The 23308-nt window shown below is 36.4% G+C and overlaps 1 protein-coding gene across 1 annotated transcript in view; it reads left to right on the forward strand.

Annotated features, from left to right (window-relative positions):
• The window catches only part of Atm (ATM serine/threonine kinase), a 166204-nt gene extending 155914 nt beyond the window's left edge, over positions 1–10290 (forward strand). Inside the window, exons 60-63 of the mRNA XM_026399043.2 lie at positions 3458–3572; positions 6104–6167; positions 8789–8925; positions 9030–10290. Of these exons, the coding sequence (XP_026254828.2) occupies positions 3458–3572; positions 6104–6167; positions 8789–8925; positions 9030–9213 (500 nt within the window). The 3' untranslated portion in view covers positions 9214–10290. The remainder of the gene's footprint in view (positions 1–3457; positions 3573–6103; positions 6168–8788; positions 8926–9029) is intronic.
• The last annotated feature ends 13018 nt before the right edge of the window (positions 10291–23308 follow it).

Consider the following 23308-nt stretch of genomic DNA (forward strand, 5'->3'; position numbering starts at 1 on the left):
AGTGCCCTAGTTCAATCCCCGGTTACCCACCCCCACCCCCACAAAAAGAAAGGATGGAAACATCAGGAATGCTAGTATTGAAAAGACTGAGCCAGAAAAACTGGATAAATCACAGAAATTAGGAGGTAGAAGTATCTTTGAAGCTAAAGGAGAAAAAAAAAATGTCATGAAAGAAATAGTATTCAATAGTAACTGAAAAATGAAGGCCTATAAAACTAGAAATCTCACTTGAATTTAAAGACAAATTATTTAATAAGGATAAGGGAATAAACAGATTTGGTTAAAATGTAGAATTTTAAGATTTCTAAGAAGGTACACTTTTAGGAGATTATAAATTCTGGGGTATAATCCATAGAAGTAGTTTGCTAAAACAGAGTAAAATCGCTTTCCATTAAAACAGAGAAGGTGGGGCTGGGGTTGTAGTTCAGTGGTAAAGCACTTGCCCCACATGTGAGAAGCACTGGGTTTGATCCTCAGCACCACATAAAAATAAAGATAACTGTGTGTTCATCTACAACTAAAAAAAAAAAAAAAAAAAAAAAACAGAACGTCAAGGATATTATATGGCTTCTGCAGAAAGAATTCCAGAGTTGGAATAAATAGGAAGATTGTGTGCGCATGCCAATGTTCAATGAATTTGAGAGAGTCTTAGGGTTAAGATATAACAAATAAGAAGTGGGAATGGGTTTGTTAAAGTCAGATGTGGTTTTCTCAATAGAAGAGTGAGAGTTTGCATGACAAACAGGAGGGCAGTAGTCTGGAAGATGCAAAATAGAGGTGGAAGTATACCAGCTTTGCCAGGCCATGCTAAAAACATCTTATAGATGAAAAGAACAAATTTGTGAAATCACTTTTGACTGTTTGTCATTATCTACTAAAGGTGAAGATATTCATATCCTGTGAGCTAGGAGTTCTATTCCAACAGAAATGCACATATAAGAATATTTATGGGGGCTGGGGATGTGGCTCAAGCGGTAGCACGCTCACATGGCATGCATGCGGCCCGGGTTCGATCCTCAGCACCACATACCAACAAAGATGTTGTGTCTGCCGAGAACTAAAAAATAAATATTAAAAAAAAAATTCTCTCTCTCTCTCTCTCTCTCCTCTCTCACTCTCTCTTTAAAAAAAAAAAAAAAAGAATATTTATGAAAGTACTATTTATAATAGTCTATAACTAGAAACAGTCCAAACACCTGTCACAGGTAGAATGGATGAATAAATACAATGGAATATATATATTCATAAAATGGAATATAATAATTAGATTGAATGAACAATAGTTATATATAATATGAAGACCGAAATATAATTGTGAATGAAAAAATTTACACACAAAATAATATGAATGATAACATTTACATAAAAATCAGAAACTGGTAAGATTAATCTATACTGTTAGAAGTCAGAATAGATAACAGTTTGAAGAAGTGGTGGGTGACTGGTAGGAGGGGACAAAGAAGGGATTCTGGAGCACATTAAGAGTTGAGTACGGGTTACATAAATTTCTTCACTTTTTAAATACTCAGCCCCACACACTTGAATGAGTTGGGTGATTTATATACTTTTCTCTAAATATATCTCTTTGGTCATCTGTTTTACAGAACACCCACCCCCAAACTTAATAGCTCAAATCACAATTTATTATTATAAATAATAAATCTCTCATGATCTGTAGATTGGCTGAGCTCAGCTCAGAAGTTCTCGCTTAAAATCTCTCATGCAGTTGCAGCTAGTGTCTAGGGCTAGAGTCATCTTAAGACTCAAATGGAAGAGAGTCCAAGATGGACTCTTTTTTCTCAAAAAAAAAAAAAAAAGAAAGAGGAAGAGAGAGAATTTTTTAATATTTATTTTTTAGTTTTCGGTGGACACAACATATTTATTTTTATGTGGTGCTGAGGATAGAACCCAGCGCCGCGTGCATATCAGGCAAGTGCACTACCGCTTGAGCCACATCCCCAGCCCAAGATGGACTCTTAATGTACATGTCTGATGGTTCAGAGCTTCTCCACATGACCTCTCTCTAGCATATCCTGGACTTAGCATCTCAGGGCTCCAAGAGGAAGGAAATAGAAGTTAAGGGCTAGGCCAGCAGCCAGCACAGTATCAAACCTTCTCACTGTATCATTTATTCTGTTACCTGCTTGTCTCTTTTTCCAACTCCCCCCACCTCTCTCTCTCTATCTGTCTCCACCGCCCCCCAACCCACCCCTTGGTATCAGTAGTAACTGTGGGAAATCTATGCAACTCTATTCAAATACAGCAAGTAGTCCTTTCCCCTTGGGTCCCTTTCTCTCAAAAACTCAATAATTTAAAAAATTAAAATAAAAAATCCTTTGCAAAATAGGTAAAAGGTATAAATGGACACTTCAAAAAAAATGCTCAGCAAATAAACACACAAAAAAGTAGTTTAACTGGTAACTTTATCTATAAAAACTAGATTGGAAATAATTTGTATTGTCCTTCAGTGGGCAAATGTTTAAACAAACGGTCACACCCTATCATGCAATACTACTTAGCAATAAGAAATACTGTTTTGAGTTTACAGCAATTTAGATGAATCTCCAGAGGATATGCTAAGTAAAAAGACTTTATCCCAAACAGTTGCATACTCTAATTCCATTTATTTCATAAACTTGAAATAACAAGATTATAAAAAGGGAAAAGAGATCAAAGGTTGTTAGAAGAACAGGGGTGGGGTGGGGAGTGGTAAAGTCACAGGAAGAAACTTGAGTGTGTGACTATATAAGGGCAGTGTAAAGGATCCTTGTGAGAGAAGAGTTATGTATCTTGACTGTTTGGTGTCAGTATTCTGGCCATGATGTTGTACTAGTTTCACAAGATAATTACCATAAGGAGAAACTGGGTAAAAGTATGGTATAGAATGATCTTTCTGTATTATTTCTTACACCTGGGTGTGAATCTATAATTATCTCAAAACAGTTTCACTAAAAAATGTTTTAAAACAAACTGGGCATGGTGGTATACACTAATAAGCACAGCTATTTGGTAGGCTGAGGCAGAAGTATCACAAGTTTGAGGCCAGTGGCAGCTTGGCCTAACCCTATCTCAAAATAAATTAAGGTCTCAAAATGTATCTCAGTAGTAGAGAACTTACCTAACATGTTCAAGGCCCTGGGTTAAATCCCTGGTGTTACCAAAAAAAAAAAAAAAAGTTTAAAAATATACATATCTTCTTCATTTTAAGTTCTACCAATAATTACTTCATTTTCAAAAAAAAAACACACTCTTTAATCAGATTTCTGTATATCAAGAAGTTTTATTTTTGTATTTGAGGTGGATTGCATAGACAGTGGTGGAGACGAGGTACTATATGTTTTAGTACCAATAGAAAAAAATGAAAGATTGTTGCTTTTGCAAAGTTCACTGGTGCTAGTTGGGAAAAATATAAGTCAGCTGTCAGGCCTCCTTACCTGATTGTATTTTTTTATTTTAGGGGTTGCTTTTGAACAGGGTAAAATCCTTCCTACTCCTGAAACAGTTCCATTTAGACTCACCAGAGATATTGTGGATGGCATGGGCATTACTGGTGTTGAAGGGGTCTTCAGAAGGTAAGTGATATAAGGTAAAGGAGAGTAGACAATTTTGGTGTGAAATTATTTGGATTATATATTTATGTAGATAATGGATCAATGGTAGAATTATATTCCAATGCCTTACACTAGTATGAAAAACACCCTGGGTAAAAGCAGTAATAGTTTTTCCTTCTTCTTGCCACCTGGAACTTAACTCAGTCTGTCATGTATACTGTCATTCCTAACCACCTCTGGAAGCAGCCCACCTTTATAACTTTAATGTCTCAGTCCTAGCTAACTAACTCCTTTTATTGATTAGAACTAAGATTGGGTGCTCATTGTTGGGGATATAGCAGAGACTAGTTATGTCTAAAAGGAGCTTATATTGTAGTACAACTGTGTGCTAAAAAAGATTTGCAATTCCTTCTAGTTTTTTTCTCACATAGATCTGTGTACGCCATTTTTTTAAACCAATCTATTTTTTTAACTAAGATGGATTAAAATAATATAAAATTGACCATTTTAAAGAGAATGACCTACATTCCTTACAAAAGAAAAGAACACATGACCAGGTTAAAGGATTCTGATCAGCCACAATTAAAGAAATCAGAATAGGAAAATAATTATTATTGGTTTTCTATTCATTTAGCAAGGATTTAAAGGGTTGATATTACTCATTGATGGAGAAATAAATGAGTACTTTTGTATTGCATGCAAATCATATTAAGTTTGAAACTAAATTTTACATTGCCTTAAATATGATATTAAAGTTTGTATGGTATACATTAAAAAATAATAATAAAAATATAAAAAGAATGAGTCTGAGGCATTTAGTACATTCACAGTTGTATGCCCAGCACCTCTATCTAGCTCTAAAACATTCTCATTACCCCAAAGTAAAATCTATACAATTAAGCAGTTATTCTCCACCCTCCTAGCCCTAGCCTTTGGCCAACACAAACCTGATTTCTGTCTTATTTTACTATTCTGGACATTTATTTAAATATAATCAGGAAATAAGTTTGGCTTTCATTTTGCATAACATTTTAAGGTACCTCCAGGTTGTAGCATGATCAGGGCTTCAGGGCTTATTGTGGCCAAACACTATCTCACTGTATAGAAGGACCACATCTCATTCATCCATTTAGCTGTCCATGGACACTTGGGTTTTCCCAGCTTTTGCCTCTTGTGAACAGTGCTGCTGTGAACAAACTTGTCCAAGATATTTGTTTGAACACCGGTTGTCAGCCCCTCAGGGTTTCTACCTCCAAGTGGTAGTGCTGGATTATATGGTATATTCCATGTCTAACCTCTGGGGAGTTACCAAATGATTTTTGCCAGCTGCTGAACCATTCTGCATTCCCACCAGCAACAACTGAGGGTTCCCATTTTCTACTTTCTCTCCCCAACACTTGTTATTTCCCTATATTTTTCTGATTACAGTCACTGGGGGTATAAAGGTATGTCCCACTGTAGTCCCTGCATGAGTGATGATGTTCAGCATTTTTTCATGTTTGTAAGCCATTTGTGTGTCCTCTTTGGAGGTCCAGTCTGTTTTTCATTTTTCACTTATCCAGGCATGGTGGTACATGCCTGTAATTCCAGCAACTCAGAGACTGAGGCAAGAGTATCGAAAGTTCAAAACCAGTCTCAGCATTTTAGTGAAACTTTAAGCACCTTGGCAAAACCCTCCCATCTCATCAGATTGTTCCAAGGATTGAGTTCCAAAAAGAGCCTAGTGAATTGCTTAAGTCCCAACAAACCCTACGTCTGCACCTGTTTTCCCCAAGATTCCAGTGGGAAGAGACCTAGCAAGCCAGAGGCTTCCCAGATGCTTCCCACCCAAGACACCAGTGAAGTCAGAGCCCTAGCCTCCCCACCCTATACCCTGGCCATTTCCTAGGCCCGGTGAGGCAGAGGTAGGAGGCCAGGGTGGCCGCTGTCACTATGACAACTGCCAGCGGTGTCTCGGCCAGCGTGGCGTAGGCTGGCTGACCCTGAAGTCCTAGCCTGGGAGGCCAGTGGGTCACCCCAAGAGCAGCGCCCAAGCAAGAATACCCCGGGGTCCACGGTGGACCCACCACAGCACCCGCTTCCAGGCTGTACTCAATTTTGATTGGAGCAGATTCAAATCAAGTAAACTAGTATTGCCACAATAATCAAGACTGAAAGAGATGTTTCATAGTAGTATTTTTTCTTATAAATGCTAAGCTTATGAAACATTTATATGTATGTATTTGTATTCATTTCAGAAACGTCTGTTAAAAGCTTACCTTTTTTTAACTATTTTTTTTTAGTTGTATTTGGATACAAGACCTTTACTTTATTTATTTATTTTTATGTGGTGCTGAGGATCGGACCCAGTGCCTCAAATGTACTAGGCGAGTACTCTACTACTGAGCCACAACCCAGCCTCAAAAGTTTACTTTGCCAAGTTCTTTGAGGTATAAATTTGGGAATTCCTAATTAGGATAGTCTCAGAGTATGACACATGAGTGTCTATAAGTAAATATGTGTTGAAAACAGTATGCAGTAAAATCCATATTATAATGTGTTTGGCTCTGTAGATGCTGTGAGAAAACCATGGAAGTTATGAGAAATTCTCAGGAAACTCTGCTAACCATTGTAGAGGTAAAGTATATTATAAGGAAATCTTTATTTCTCTACCATGTAGTGCACTTTGTTAGGAAGTCATTGATTTAAAGAGCACTTATTCATTTTATTGCAGTGGGACGCTACTGGGCAGCAAGAGAGAGATTACACACTAAGCATTTTCACACATCAAAAATTTGGGGGGATTGGGGTTCTCCTAGCACCTGCGAAGCGCTGGGTTCGATCCTGAGCACCACATAAAAATGAATAAAATAGATATAAAAAATTGGGGGGGGGGTTAGAAATGCCTCCAGTTTCAGTTAAGTATTTTTTTATGCACAGGTAGCTTTGGGAGTTCTTCATAGGTATATTCTAGGTTTACACTTACCAAAAGGGCACATTCCTTTAGGACCTCAGAAGTTTAGTTAAAAATCGCTCAAGAGCTTCATCTTTAAAGGGTAATAAAAGAGGAAGTCAAAGAAGTAATGTTGCTTAATCACCTATAAGGATTTCTACATCATTGTAAGGACTGTGGATGTACTCCAAAAGGGTTTGGAGTCCAAGAAGTGATTTGCATCTCTACCTATAATAACTGTCATTTCTGAACATACCTCCCTAATGCTTTGTGATTTTTTTTTAACCAGCCTATCTGATATTCCCTTTGTAAATCTGTCCAAATTTCTAGAACTCATTTGCTATGGTTGTCCCATAGCAAATGAGTTCTAGAAATGGTTGTTACTGACCTATTGTTGTGAGAGTAATTTCAAGTTGATTTTACTATATAATTCCTGGCTTCAACTTCAGGAGGGTACTTCTCAATAGCAAAGTAGGTGCCAATTGTCTGGGAGATCATTCTTCTCTTGAATTCATTATTTTTCTTCTGTTAGGTTTCATTGAATCACAGTTACTATTTCTGATCTAATTACAATTTAAACATCTCCCTCCTTTCTAAACCTCTCTTTCAGAGCGCTTTGGGTGCATTTTCCTTTCTCTGTCTTTCCTGGCCTTCAAGGTCTTGTTTTCTTCACAGTGGATCATCATGTCCTCCAAGGTTTTATCTGTTCTACTAAGGAAATATTTTTCTCCCTCTAGCTCAATGATACTTATCCAAGGACAATTTTGTTGCATGGAGGATATCTGTCAATGTCTGGAGATACTTTTTGTTATCACAGAGTGGGTGGGGGTTACAGTTGACATCTTCTAGGTAGAGGCTGGACTGCTGCTGATCATCCTACAGTACACAGCTCCACAATAAAGTATCCAATCCTAAAATTATGATATTAAGATTGAGAAACCCTACTGTAGCTTAATCAGTTTGTGTTCCTTTATTGTTTTCAGCCACTTCTGTCTGGGTCCTCTTCTGTTTGGGTAGTTAGACTAAAGCTTATTTTTTAATTCCATTTCCTCCCTAATTCCAATATATTCAAATATGATTCCTGACACAAGCCATTGGTTGTTTTTTTAAAATTTTTTTTAATTTATTTTTTATTTATATGTGACAGAAGAATGCATTACAATTCTTATTACACATGTAGTGCACAATTTTTCATATCTCTGGTTGTATACAAAGTATATTCACACCAATTCATGTCTTCATACTTGTACTTTGGATAATAATTAAGTAATTTGTGTTGTTTCTATACTTCAACCCAAGATGACTACATAGGGTCTTTATAATAGAGGACTTCATTCCTTCCCATTAGTTGACTAATAAAATATTCTTCTCTTTTGTGAATAAAACTCATAACTTATGTCCTGGTTAAGGGCATTTGCTTCAGAGGCCCCAATTCTCCATCAGGTGGCCTGTCTCAAGATAAAGATTTGTTAAAGTCCAATCTGAAGTCACACTTATGAACAAGGCACATGTAATCATTGTCAGTCTCTTCCCTTCATAGTTTTTAATGGCCTGAAAGAACAATCAAAACAGCATCATAAAATATGAAGAAATGTTTGGACTGTTAATCTAGCATATCCTAGAACTAAACCCACTAAAGACGTTTTATAATCCCAATATGTGGTTGTACTGAGAAGCACAGTAAAATTAGCAACAATAAGTATTCCAGCCTTTTAATGCTTGCATGTCCTGCAGAAACTTTTTTTCTATAATTTACTCTTCATTTATTCTTAAGACTCCTAAGGATTTGCTAAAGCCTAACTACAAGGGGAGGGGTGTTTCTAAGCTTATAAACACCAGGGCAGTTAGCTTTTTTGAACTGTCAAATTCAGAAATCCCTCATGACCTTACTTTGTAAATTTCATTTTTTTCTCTTTCTAATAAAGTGCCATTGGGAAGTTGGGGCCTACAAAACAAATATCCTTACCTATTACCACATTGGTCAGAGTAGAAAGTGAAGGAATGGAACTCATTAGAGCTTATCTCCTTTTAATAAACAAATTCACCTAGTCAGGAAACGTGCCAATGGATATCACTCCAGATATGGAGGAAAAATGAATTTAGAACAGATTAGACCCTCAGAACATGATGTCATTAAAGTTTCTTCCACCAGGAAACATGAAGATGCTTGATAAGTTTGCTCCCTCTCCTCCTATCAACTACTGTGTTACTGACCTATTGTTGTTTTTCTAACCCTGACTCCATTCTTTATAATACATGATCAGGATGCACATTGTTCTTCTAATACACGTGTTCTCTCTGTTAGGTTCTCTTGTATGATCCACTCTTTGACTGGACCATGAATCCTTTGAAAGCTCTGTATTTACAGCAGAGGCCAGAAGATGAAACTGAGCTACACACCACTCCAAATGCGGATGACCGAGAAAGCAAACGAGATCTTAGGTGAGTAGTATTTTAGGAAGAGTCTGTTGTCAGTTATGTTTTCTTACTCCCAAGACCCTTAAAATTGCTCTACATCATTGACACTTTTGTGTTTTCGTCATTAGTGATATTGACCAAAGTTTCAACAAAGTGGCAGAACGTGTCTTGATGAGATTGCAAGAGAAACTGAAAGGAGTGGAAGAAGGCACCGTGCTCAGTGTGGGTGGACAAGTGAATTTGCTCATACAGCAGGCTATGGACCCCAAAAATCTCAGCCGACTTTTCCCAGGATGGAAAGCTTGGGTGTGATCTTCAGTATATGAAATACTCCTTGAATTCAACCTTTAGAAATTGTATTTCAGCTTTCATTTTCAACCCATTCACAGTCTTTAAGTGGGGATTAATATTTAAGTGAACAACTGTGTTTTTGAAAAAAAAAATGTTTTCTGCTTGATTCATTCATCACCCAAAGATGCTGTGATAGTGTCCAGGAAGCTATTTGCTTTCACACATTAAAAATGACTGTTATTCTTGCCCTACTTATTGGCTAAATTTTTATTTCTTCTCAATAGCATAGTCATGGCATTTTCAATGGAATCCATGATTTATCCATTAGCTGAGAATGATGAAACAGCAGAACAATGGTTGTTCCTTTGGTATAGATTATAACAAAAATACTGCTATTTTAAGGTGGCTTTTAGTTAAAACTTATTTCCCAGATATTACATATATGTATGTGATAGTTTTCTATAAAAGGGGGAAAACTCTAAAATTGTAACCATGGTAAAGCTACATTAAAAATAAGAATATAGGACTGGGAGTGTGACTCAGTGATAGAGAGGTTCCCTGAGAGGATGAGGGAGGGACAAAGGATATTGAAAACAAAGTAGTGCAGGTTGAGCATTCCTAATCTGAAAATCCAAAACAAAATGTGTCAGTGACACAGACCTCTTTTACTTTACCCAGAATTTTCTGAGTGTCATTTTGGTGGATTTTCATATTAGGGATGCTCAGCTCAGAGTTTATACAGATACTTCAAAGTCAGAAATACTTCTGGTTCCAAGCATTTTGAATAAGGGATATTCAGTCTGTATTCTAAAAATGTGTTTGTATTTTCAGTATGGTCACCTAGAGTTACAAAATAATAAAAATGTCACCGAGAAATTCAAAGACATGGTTAGTGTAGTTACTATTTTTTAAATATATATATACATAAAATGTATATATTTCCCTATTCTAAAACTTAAGTCAGACTTCAAGATTAGAATAGACTAGTCTTACAATTTAGAAAGCTAGTATACTGGTTTGAAATATATTGTGCCATTTCAAATGTTTTAATTGCACCTTAATGAAATTATGTAGTTTTGTTTTAATACTACTAAATGTATTGTTACCTGAGTCTATTATAAAATGGTTTTTCAATAAATAATTCTTCAAGTTTATACTAAAATTGCTCATTTCATTCAGATATTTGACCATTGTGTGTGCCAGGAATGGGGATAGGTTTTTTTTTTCCAATTTTTATTTTTTAGATATTCATGGCAGTAAAGTGTATTTTGACATATTTTACATACGTGGAGTATAACTTATTCTAATTAGGATCCCATTCTTTTGGTTGTAGAGGATGTGGAGTTATACTGGTCATATATTCATATGCAAGGATTGGAAAGTTATGTCAAATTATTTCCACTGTCCTTCCTATTCCCCTCCCCCTTCCCTTCCCTTCCCTTCATTCCCCTTTGTCTAATCCAGTGGATGTCTATTCTTCCCCACCCCCACTTTATTGTAGGTTAGCATCCACATATCAGTGAGAACATTCAGCCTTTGGTTTTGGGGGATTGGCTTATTTCACTTAGTATGATGGTCTCAAGTTTCATCCATTTACCAACAAATGCCATAATTTCATTCTTCTTTATGGTCGAGTAATATTCCATTGTGTATATACACTACATTTTCTTTGTTCATTCATCTGTTGAAACACCTAGGTTGGTCCCATGGCTTAGCTATTGTGAATTGAGCTGCTGTAAACGTTGATGCGCTGTATAGTATGCTGATTTTAAGTCCTTTGGGCTTAAACCAAGGAGTGGTTCCATTCCAAGTTTTCTATGGAATCTCCATACTGCTTTCCAGAATGGTCGCACTAATTTTCAGTGCCACCAGCAATGTATGAGTGTACCTTTTCCTCTACATCTTTGCTGACATTTCTTATTGCTTGTATTCTTGATAATTATCATTCTGACTGGAGTGAGATGAAATCTTATAATAGTTTTGATTTGTTTTTTTTCTAATTGCTAGAGATGGTGAACATTTTTTCATATGTTTGTTGATCGATTATATTTCTTCTGTGAAGTGTCTGTTCAGTTCCTTGATTGGGTTTGTTGTTGTTGTTTGTTTGTTTTTGTTTTGTTTTGGTTTGGTTTTTTGGTGTTAAGTTTTTTGAGCTCTTTATATATCCTGGAAAGCAGTACTCTATTCGATGTGCATGTGGTAAAGATTTTTATCCCATTCTGTAGGCTCTCTCATCACATCATTGTTTCCATTACTGAGAAGAAGCTTTTTAGTTTGAGTCCATCCCATTTATTGATTCTTGGTTTTACTTTTTGCACCTTAGCATCTTGTTGAGGAACTCGGTTCCTTTCTAACTCCCTAAGAATTTCCCCCGAGTGACTGGACGCGGACGATAGATGTGTCTCTGTGTCTTCTATTCTGTATCATTGGTCTTGATGTCTGTTTTTATGCCAATACCACAGGCATGAGGCTAGTTCTAAGAAGACCACAGTGAGCCACGCAGGCAACGTCTGTACATGTAGAGGTCAGAGTCTGGAGAAGATAGACACCAGACCAATATTGCAACTGGGAGCCTACAAAAATCAATGTAACATGCTGCATCTCAGTCTAAATATTCTAGAAGTGTTTCTTAGTTTCCTCATGAAAAAAGGGCAGATAAATTTTCTTTGGGCCTACAAAGTGATCTAGTTGACATTTCTAAAATCTAAAAGATCAATTTATGACAGGTACAAAAATTGTAATATCCTAAATGTGAAGTTTGCCTTCCATCTGCTTATCACGGTTTTTTTAATATTTATTTTTTCTTTATAGTTGGACACAATATCTTTATTTCCACTTATTTATTTTTATGTAGTGCTGAGGATCGAACCCAGGGCCTCGTGCATGCAAGGCGAGCGCTCTACCGCTGAGCCACAACCCCAGCCCCAAATCACGCTTTTTTAATAAAAAATATGTTTATGGCGCCTTTGCTGTTCTTTAGGATTTCAACCTTTTTTATCTTCTTTCTACAAAATGAATTTTACATACATTGTAGTCAAAGTTTTCACAAGGATTATTAGATTTTGAATTGGTGATTAAGGTAAAGATTTCATGTGGTGAAATCATCCCCTGAAAAATTCCTTACTTTGCCCTTAAAATAAAACATGTAGTTTTATGTACAGCAGGATGGAAAAATGTAGAGTTTCATGGTATATTATTTAGAATCAGTGGCTCTTAACCAGGGGTGATTTTGCTTCTCCTTCTTGATATTTTCAAACTAACATTTTTACTATTTTGTTGGGTGCAACATGCCTTCATGTCTCATTTTAATTGACTAGGAAGATTAAATTTTTTGTATGTTTGTTGGTCAGTATGATTTTCTCTTTTATAAACTGCCTCTGTGTTTTATTTGCCAATGTTTCTAGTAGTTCTTTATTGGTTGCATAACATCATTGCTAACATTTTACCATTCTGTGTCTTGTCTTTTTATTCTCTTAATTTAGTTTTCTTGGTCACATTTTTTATTGCTTAATTCATGATTAAATCTGTCACATAAGACTTTTTCCTCTGTTCTTAGACCTTCTCTTAATGAAGTTTTACAAATTTCCTTGTAGAGATTTGCATACTTTTATGTAGCTGATCTGTAGGCACTTCTATTTTTTTGTAAAGGGTATTTTTTACAGGTTTTTTATTATTGTCAGCATTTAGAATTAAAGTTAGTTGTTGCATACTGATTTTCTATTCAGTAACTTTAGTAAACTTTTCTCCTTTCTAGAGGCATATCTGGATTGTTTTGGATTTTATAGTTTGTAATCATATCATCTATGAACAATTTCAGATTTCTTTCCAAATCTTACATTGTTTATTGCTTTCTCTTGTTCATTGTGCTGATTAGTTACAGCCTCTCTTTAATACAAATATCAGTAGAAGTAGTAATACTGAAACATTCTAATCCTGTGTCTGATCTTAAAGGTGAAAGTGTCAGTGTTTCATATTAAATTTTCAATTTGCTGCAGGGTTTTTAAAATGTGTATATATCCCTTATCAGATTAAAAGAGTTCCTTCCTGTTACTAGGTTACTGTGAGGTTTTATCACAAATGGTGAGTTTTAGAAGTTTATTTGAATTTATTGAGAACGATTACTTGCCTTGAATCTGTCAGTCGAATGAATTACATCGTTTGATTTCTAATATTAAATCATCCTTACACTTATAAATCCTCTTGGTTTATTCTGTATATTACTTTATTCTTTTTGCTAATGTTTTGGTTAATATTTTCACATGAGAATTCCTTCCCAGATTTTCATGAGAAATTTGTGTTTTTCCAAATTTTGAATCACAAGAGAAATCAGTATTAAAAAAAACTCTCCAGTGAGAATTAAAGTTTAGCAATTAACATTACTGATTTGAAAGAGTCCATTGATACAAAGGACATGAAACACTGACACATAGTGTTGAAGGTTAAGGTCAGCATCTCTAAACCAGGACAGAAGTACTTGGAAAAGAAATGCTCATAATCTTGCTCATAGCCTACGTGTGAGTCTACTAATGGCGAGTCAGATTTTAAACTGTGTTCAAACACATAACAAAATTTGACATCTCACTCATTTTCAGGTATACAATTCATGAGTGTTCCATCATTTTTACAGTGTTCAACCAATCTCCAGCACTCCTTTTACCTTGCAAAACTGAAATTGTGTATGCATTCAACAACTCATTTCCTCTATTCCTATGCACCCCCTGGAAACCACCGTTTTATTTTCTGTCCCTATGAATTTGACTGTTTTGTTACTTCATATAAATGGAATCATATAATATTTGTCTTTTTGTGACTTTCTTCAGTTAGCAGCATCCCCAAGATTCATCCACATTGTAGCACGTCACAATTTTCTGTCTTTTTTTAAGACTGGACTATTCCGCTGTGAGTGTATATATATGTATATATACACACATGTATGTATATGACATTTTAATTATCCTTTCCTCCATTGATGGATACTTGGATTGTCTCTGTCTTTTGACTTGTGTGACTGTTGATGCTGTGAACATGGAATATAATTTGGATCGGAGTGTCCCTCGAAGTCCCATGTATTTCAGGTAAGATCACTAGTCTGTGGTGCTGTTGGGAGGTGGAACACTTAGGAAGTGAGGCCTTATGGAAGGAAGCTGGATCACTGGGGACTCTCTTTGCTTTCTGGTTGCCTTGAGGTGAGTACCTTTGCTTCAACCACATGCTTCTCAGCATGATGTTCTGCCTCACCACAGCCCCCAAAACAGTGGAGCCAACTGACCATGGACTAAACCCTCTGAAAATGGGAGCCAAGTTAAATTGTTCCTTCTTATGAGTTGATTATCTTGGGTTTTTTGTCGTAGCAACAGAAAGCTAACACATGTGTATGAAATATCTCTTCAGAACTCTTTTACATATTTCTTTTGAATATTTTACATAGTTCTAGTATTGGAACTGCTTAATCGTAGTAATTCTATTTTTTAATTTAGCTTATTAAACTCTCCATTTAATACCCATAACATAGTTTATTGAGATTGACAATAGGTAACATGAATCTGTTATTAATTAAAAAAGAAACAGTTTAATAATATGTAACTTTCTTCCTTTTCCAAATGAGCACATGAAATATAATGTATGCCTTATCAGACCTTTTAAAAAATATTTCCAACTGATACATAAAAACAAAAATTACACAAATTAATGGGATACCAGGTAATGTTTTGATATATGTATATATTGTGTAATGTTCAAATCAAGTTAAAGAGATGAATCTTCTCAAACATTTGAAAAATCTCAAAATTTCTTCCAGCTTTTAATTGATAATAATACATTATATATTATAAACATACAATTACATATAGTCACCCTGCTATGCAGTAGCACCACAACTTCTTACCCAATTGTAACATAGTCTCTTCTAATGAACCTTTGTCCACTGCTCTTGGTAACCTTTGGTAACCACCATTCTTTTCTTAACTTCTGTGAGACAGCATTTTTAGATTCCACATGAGTAAGACTATGTGACAAGTCAAGTTAGTCAGGCACAGTAATGATCTTCAGTTCCACCCATGTTATCGAAATGGTAGGATTTCATTCTTTTTTTTATGAATGAATAGTGTTCCACATTTTATGAATGAAATGTGTACCATATTTTCTTTATCCATTCATCAACTGGATACTTAGGTGGTTTCCAGTTCTTGGCTGTTGTAAACAGTGTTGCAGTGAACATGGAAGCAGGTGGTTTGTTTGTTTGTTTGTTGACATACTGACTTCATTTCCTTTGGGTATATACCCAGGAGTGGGATTGCTGGATCATATGATAGTTCTACTTTTAATTTTTTGAGGAACCTCCATACTGTTTTCTATACTGTTATCACTACCAATGGTGTGCAAGGATTCCTTTTTCTTCACATTTTTGCCAGCATGTATTTTCTTTAGTATTTTTTATATAGACATTCTTACTAGAGTGAGGTGACATCTCAGTTTGCATTTCCCTGATGATTAGTCATGTTGAGCACTTCTGTCTGTTGGATATTTGTATGTCTTCTTTTGATAAATGTCTATTTGGGTCTGTTTTCTTTTTTTTTTTTTTTTTTTTTTTTTTGCAGGATGAGGGGGGTATCAGACATTGAACCCAGGGTGCTACCGCTGAGCCATATCCCCAGCCCATTTTTGAGGCAGGGTTTCACTAAGCTGCTTAGGGCTCACTAAGTTGATGAGGCTGGCTTTGAACTTGCTATCCTCCTGCCCCAGCCTTCCAAGCCACTGGGATTACAGGCTCTATTTCCCTTTAATTGGGTTGATTTTGGCTACTGAGTTTCAGAGTTCTTTATATATTCTGAATACCACCTCCTTGTCAGATGATTTTCTAATATTTTCTCTTGTTCTGTAGGTTCTCTCTGTACTCGTTTGCTCTGCAGAAGTTTTTTGTTTGTTCCCGTTTGTCTATTTTTGCCTTTGTTTCTTTTGCTTTGGGGATCTTGTCCAAAAAATTCCTTGCCCATTCCAATGTTCTAAAGCATCCCCCTTTGTTTTCTTCTGCGAGTTTCACAGTTTCAGGTATTACACTTAAGACTAATCCATTTTTAAACTGGTGAGAAGGCTCTAGTTTTATTCTTCTGCCTGTGAATATCTGATTTTCTTAGCAATATTATTGAAAAGACTATCCTTTCTTAGCACCTTTGTTGAAAATAATTTGGCTGTATAGGTGTGGCTCTGCTCAAGGCTCTCCATTCCATTAGTCGTACATATTCTTTTTTGCTCAAGATAACAGGCTGTTTGCGGATTTGGGGGCTCATAATTTTAGGATTGTTCTTTTCTAGTTGTGTTGTCATTGGTATTTTGATGGGAATTGCATTAAATATAAATCACTTTAGCAATATGTATGGATATTAATATTTAGCAATAGTATGGACATTTTAGCAATATCGATTCTTCCAATCTGTTACATGGAATGTCTTTGCACTTCTTGTGTCCTCTATACTTTCTTTCACCAGTATTTCATAAACTTCATTGAAGAGATGATTCACCTCTTTGAATAAATTTATTGGTAGGTATTTTTATAACTATATTAAGTGAGATTGCTTCCTTGATTTTATTTCAGATAATTTACTATAGGTTTGTAGTAGTTCTACCAATTTCTATATGTTGATTTAGTATCCTTCAATTTTGCTGAATTCATTTATTCTAATAGTTTTGGGGTGACATTTTGGGATTTTCTACATATAAGACCATCTCAATTGCAAACAGTGACAGTTTGACTTCTTTTCCAGTTCAGATGCCCCTTCTTTCTTTTGCCTGATTGTTCTGGCTAGGACTTCCAACACTATGTTTAAAAAAAGTGGTGGAAGTTGGCAGCCTTCTCCATTCAGTATGTAATGGCTGTTGATTCATCGTAAGTGGCCTTTATTGAAGCACCTACTTTGGTTGCAGTTTTTATCAGAAAGAGTCATTTAATTTTACCAAATGCCTTATCTTTATCTGTTGATAGTATGATTTTTGTCCTTCACTCTCGATTTGTTGGATGTGGTTTGCTAGTATTTTGTTGAGTGATTTTGCATCTGTGTTCCTCAAGGATATCGGCCTGGAGCATTTCTATTGTCAAGTTCTCATCTACTTTTATGTGTAAGAGTAGTGCTGGTCTCATAGAATGTGTTTAAAAGAATTTCTTCCTCTTTTATTTTTTGGAATAAGGAGAATTGGTATTAGTTCTTTGAATGTTTGCTAAACATTTCAGTGAAACTATCTATCTGGTCCTGTGATGGGAAACTTTTTTTTTTTTTAATTGATCCAGTCAGTTTATCTATTACTGGTCTGTTTGGGTTTTCTCTTCATGATGCAGTCTTGGTAGGGTGTATATGTTTAGGAACTTTTTCATTACTTCTGCATTATCACATTTGTTGATATATATGCCTCCCCTGACCAGCCAGGCAGCTGAACTAAGATCTAAGATCGCTGGTGTGAATTTGCAGAGACACCAAATAAAACACAGACACAGTTTACCTTTACACAAGTTTCAGGTTGGCTTCCCGGGCTCTCGGCCTCAGTTTCCCCGAAAGGGAGAGCAAGAGAAAGTCATAAGAGGCCGAGGAGAGAGAGGAAACACGTTTGGAAGTCAGCTTTTATTGGGGGGGGACTCTTGTTCTTAGAAAGTTTTATCCAAAAAAGGGAAGAAGGGGCAGGACTACAAAGTGTAACTCAACCCTAGGGGCATTCCCCACAGAGAAGACCTCCTTGACAAATGCAGTGATTGGCCAGAGCCTGAGGCATCAGGACTGGAAGGCGTGGTCATTCAATGTGGTTCCCCACCCATATAGTTGTTTATAGTAATCTCTAGTGATTTTTCATATTTCTGTGGTGTCAGTTGTAATGTCTCCCTTTTCATCTCTGGTTTTATTTTAGTCTTCTCTTTTTCTTAGTCCAAATAAGGGTTTGTCAATTTGGTCTATATTTTCAAAGAACCAGTAATTTGTTTATCCTCTATGTTATCTTTTTGGCTTACATTTATTTCTGCTTATTTATTATTTCTTTCCTACTATTTTAAGGTTTGGTTTGATCCTGTGTTTTCTGAGTCCTGTTTTGCAGTAATAGGTTGTTTATTTCAGTTGTTTATTTTCCTCTTAGTGCACTGCTTTTGCTATATCCATTAGGTTTGTTGTTTCGTTTTTGGTACTGGGGATTGAACTCAGGTGCACTCAATCACTGAGCCATATCCCCAGCCCTATTTTGTATTTTATTTAGAGACAAGGTCTCACTGAGTTGCTTATCAGCACCTCACTTCTTGCTGAGGCCAGCTTTGAACTTCCTGAGCATTAGTCTATAAATCCCTACAGTTCACCTTTTCTCTCCCCCCTCTGTTACTTGTTTTGAGCAAAGGATGCTTTCCCTTAAAATTGAGAGTCTGAACTCAGTGACTGGGAGCACAGGGTAGAACTGAGATGGATCAGGTGGAAAATAGCAACCCTGCAAAATCCTACCACAGACCCCCATGCCATCCTCCCCAACACCCAGAGGGTCTGGACTGACACACCTCCGCTCAGCACATATGAGGTGTGCGGTACAGTCCAGGTCAGTCCACAGACTACATGAGTGAAAGGGCTGGCCAGTGATCCTGACAGGCAACCCAACCCCAGTCAATAACAAAGCCATTTCAGAAGCCAGCTCTGAAATGGACAACATTCCCCAGTAGATGCTGCCAAGGCAAAAGGGAGAGGAACTCAGCATACAGACTCCCCTACAAGTTTGGCCAGTTTGGGTTAGTGCCGAGAACCAAGAAATGGCATGATATTTCTGTGACACAAACTTCCTCAAAGCAGGAAGATTCTAAAATTGGAAGCCCAGAACAAAATGTTTCCATTTAAAATGCCTCAGCAAGAAGAAAACAATCTGTTCATGACTGTTATTGTTTCACCTGCTCAATGTAAACTGGTTTCTAGTGTCTTCCCATTTTGTGATTTTAGTTCTAATTTTACACATTAGTCAATTAATAGAATCCTCTCTTGACACCTCCTTTCTTCTTCCTTCATTCCCTTCTCCTATTCTCCTACTTCTTTCTCTTATTTTATTTCTTTTCCTCCCTCATTTTTTCCTTTCTCTCTTTTTCTGCTTTTTATCCCTTCTTCCAATTCAATTTAATATGTTATCATTAATGCTTAATCTTTTCACTCTATATTACTTCTCACCTATTTTTCTCTTTGGTTAACAGATTAGTAGATATCATTAGTAAGAACTTTTTTAGCATATGTTGATATATGGATTGTTCTTAAAATTGTCAGTCTCTTCTCTCAAAAGTGGCACTGATTATTGAAACTTGATTTGGTTATTAGAAAGAGATAATTACTAACTTAAGGACCCTCACATAAAAGAGGAAGAAAAATCCATCCCAATAGATGCACAAATATAAGAACATACTGAGAAAACAGAGCAGATACTGCCAAAAGTTTATAACTTCCCAACAACTGAATCCACAAATATTAAAGTGAATGAAATTCTGGCCAAAAAAAAATTCAGAAAGCTGATTGTTCAAATGATTAATGAATTAAACAAAGATCTAAAATGAACAAAAGGAAAAATACAAGCTGTGAAAAAAAAATTTCAAGAGATTCTGAAAAAGAACCAAGGAAATCTTGGAAATGAAAAACAGTAATATAGTCAGTTGAATATCTTAGATCAAGTAGAAGATAGTATCTCAGAGCTTAAGGACAGATTAGCCAGTCTTGCATATTTAGACAGTATTAAAAAAAACAATAAACTATGATCAGAATATACAAAATTCTGGGACATTTAGAATTCCAATCTTAGAATCATTATGAAGGAAGAAATAGAAATTTGTGCTAATGGCATTGATTAACTGTTCAGTGAAATAACAGAAAAATATCCAAGCCTTGGGAATGAGGTGGATGTACAAATACAGGAGGCATTTAGAACCCCAAAAATACAAGACCAAAAGAAGAACTTCTCCATAACTCAAAATCTGAACACATGGAATATTAGAATTTTTAAAGACTAACTGCAAAATCAGTAGAAGACAGGAAATAATTAAGATCAGAGCTAAAAGTAATGAAATTGAGAATAAAAAATATAAAAGAGCAAAGAAAACAGTTTTCTTTGAAAAGAAACATATTGATAAAACCTTATCCAGACTAACCAAAAGAAAGACCCAAATTAATAAAATTAGAGATGAAAAGGGAGATAGCACCACAGATATCACTGAAATCCAGAGAATCATTAGAGACTATTTTTAAAGTTCATCCTCTAGTAAATTGGAAAATCTATAAGAAATGGACAAGTTTCTAGATACATAATGACCTAACAAAATTGAACTGAGAGGGTATGATAAACCTGAACAGACCAGTAGCAAGCAATGAGATTGAAACAGTAATAAAAAGAGAAAACATAGACCCTCCAAAAAAGAAATCCAGGGCCAGCTGAATTTTATCAGACCTTTAAAAAGAACTAATGCTCCCGCTCCTCAAATTATTCCATGAAATAAAAAAAGGAGCGTGTATGAACACTTCCAAATGCATTTTATGAAGCCAGTATTACCCTGATACCAAAACCAGATAAGGACACATCAAGGAATGAAAACTACAGACCATATCCTTGATGAACATATATACAAAAATCCCCAATGAAATGTTAGCAAATCATACTCAAAAACACATTAAGAAGATTGTACATTATGATTAAGTTGGTTTCATTCCAGGGATGCAAGGATGGTTCAATGTGCAAATCAATAAATTTAACCTGTCATATAAGTAGAGTTTAAGACAAAAATCATGTGATATTCTCAACAGATGAATAAAAATAATTGATAAAGTTCAACATCCCTTCACAACAAAAACTCAACCAATTAAGTATAGAAGGAACATTTTTAAATGTAATAAAGGATATATATTACAGGTCCACAGCCAGCATCACATTAAATGGAGAAATCTGAAAGCATTTCCTGGGATAGGAATGTACACTCCCACAACTCCTATTCAATATAGTAATGGAAGTATTAGCCAGAGCAACTGGCAAGACAAATAGAGGGGATACAAATAATAAGAAAGGAAATCAAATTACCCTTATATTGAAAAATCTAAGGAACTATCATTAAGCTGTCCCATGCAAAAGAGTTTCTAAAAAAATTTAAATGCCTAGGAATAAATTTAAGACAGGATGTGAAAAACTTTTTACCATGAAAAGTGCAAAACATTGATGAAAAGAAGAAAACAAAAAACAGGACTAACCATCCATATTCAGGGGTTGGAAGAATTAATGTTGTTAAAATGTCCGTACTACTTGTTTTAGTCAGCTTTTTGTCTCTGTTACAAGATACTCAATATAATCTGTTTAAAAGAGAAAAGGTTTATTTCGCTCATAGTTGGACAGGTTTCAGTTCACAGTTGTTTGGCCCCATTGCTTGACCCTGTAATGAGGCAACCCAAGTTGGCAGATGTGTGTGGCAGAGGAAAACTCACTTCATGGTAGCCAGGAAGCAAAAGGGGAGAGGAAGATTCTGGGGTTCCAAATTGCCAGTTCAAAAGGATTCCCCTGATGACCTCATTCTATTAGACCCACCTCCTAAAGGTTCTCTACCTCACAAACTTCACAACACCACCAGCAGCTGGGGATCAAGCATTTAAGACATGTCAACTTTCCTGGGCTGCCTCTGCTCAGTGCCTGTGACTGTCTGGTAAGCAATCCGTGTTCTTTGCATCTCTAACTTCCTGGGGTCTCCACTGCATCATCGGCTTCACTTTCATAGCTTCATACATTGCCTTTTTAGGGGCTGCTTCCAGGGACTCTTGACCCTGTCACATACTACCTGGCCTCCCGGATTTTAAATCTGTGAAGGCTCCATGACCCTACAACTCTTGCATTCTGCATGCCTGCAACAACAGCACTTAAATAGAAAATGCCAAGATCTGCCACCGAGGTGAACAGTAGCTGAGCCCACTTGGGCCATAGCTGCACCGGCCCTGAATTCCTGGAATGCCAAACACAGGGAAACGGCCAAGGGAAACGATTTCCTAGGGGGCCCTGTGCTAGCAGGGCACCCCAGGGCTCACTCTTAAAGATAAAATCTTTGAAATGAGTATACACTTTTACCCACTTAAGCCTGCAATGGGTGGACTCTTGTTGATTTCTGAGATCCCCTTAAGGCTTCTTGTTCTAGTTCAAGGTATTTAGCTTTTTTTTTTTTTTTTGGTGGGGGGGGGGGGTGTACCGGAGATTGAACTCAGGGGCACTCCACCACTTAGCCACATCCCCAGCCCTATTTTGTATTTTATTTAGAGACAGGGTCTCACTGAGTTGCTTAGCGCCTCCCTGTTGAACTCGTGATCCTCCTGCCTCAGCCTCCCAAGCTGCTGGGATTACAGGTGTGTGCCACTGCGCCCAGCTTGCCTCCTTTTTAATGGCACTTATTCCTCCGGGAATCTGCACTCTCCTTGGCTACAAATGTAAACATGTTCCTTTTCTGAATCAAATGCAAGTTTCCCCAAATATTTCAGCTTTGCTTTTTGTTCCTAATTATCACCACAATTTTGACTAACGGCAGCCAGCAATACCCATACCTCTTCCTGAATTCTGTGCTGCCTTAAAATTGTCTCTGCCAGATAAATCAGTCTGTCACCTTTAAACTTAAACTCCCACTAAATCTCAGGGCATGGAAAAAATATAGACACATTTTTTGCCAGAGCATAACATGACTGGTCTCTAGTCTAATTCTCAAATAGAATCCCATTTCTCTTTCTGAAACCTCATCAGCACAGCATTTACTGTCCAGCATTCAGGTCTTCTGAACTCCCATTAAAGTTACCAGTTCAGCTCTGCTTATCATTCTAGGCATTCTCTGGCTACCTCCTCTCCAAACTGTTTCCACAAACCAATTCCAAAGGTTTCTGAACCACACTGTCAAGTATAGTCATAGCAGTGACCCCACTTCTCCATAACAACTTTTCTGTGTTGGTCTTTTTTGTCTCTGTGACAAAATACCTGAGATAATCAACTTAAAGGAGGAAAATTTTACTTTGGCTTAGAGTTTCAGTCCATGCCTTCTTAGCATCTTTGCTTTGGGCCTACAGTGGAACAGCCCATAGCAGAGAAAAACTACTTACTTTGTGGCCAGGAAGCAAAAAGA

The sequence above is a fragment of the Urocitellus parryii genome, chromosome 4 (genome assembly GCF_045843805.1).
Source record: "Urocitellus parryii isolate mUroPar1 chromosome 4, mUroPar1.hap1, whole genome shotgun sequence".
In the NCBI taxonomy this organism is placed as follows: Eukaryota; Metazoa; Chordata; class Mammalia; order Rodentia; family Sciuridae; genus Urocitellus; species Urocitellus parryii.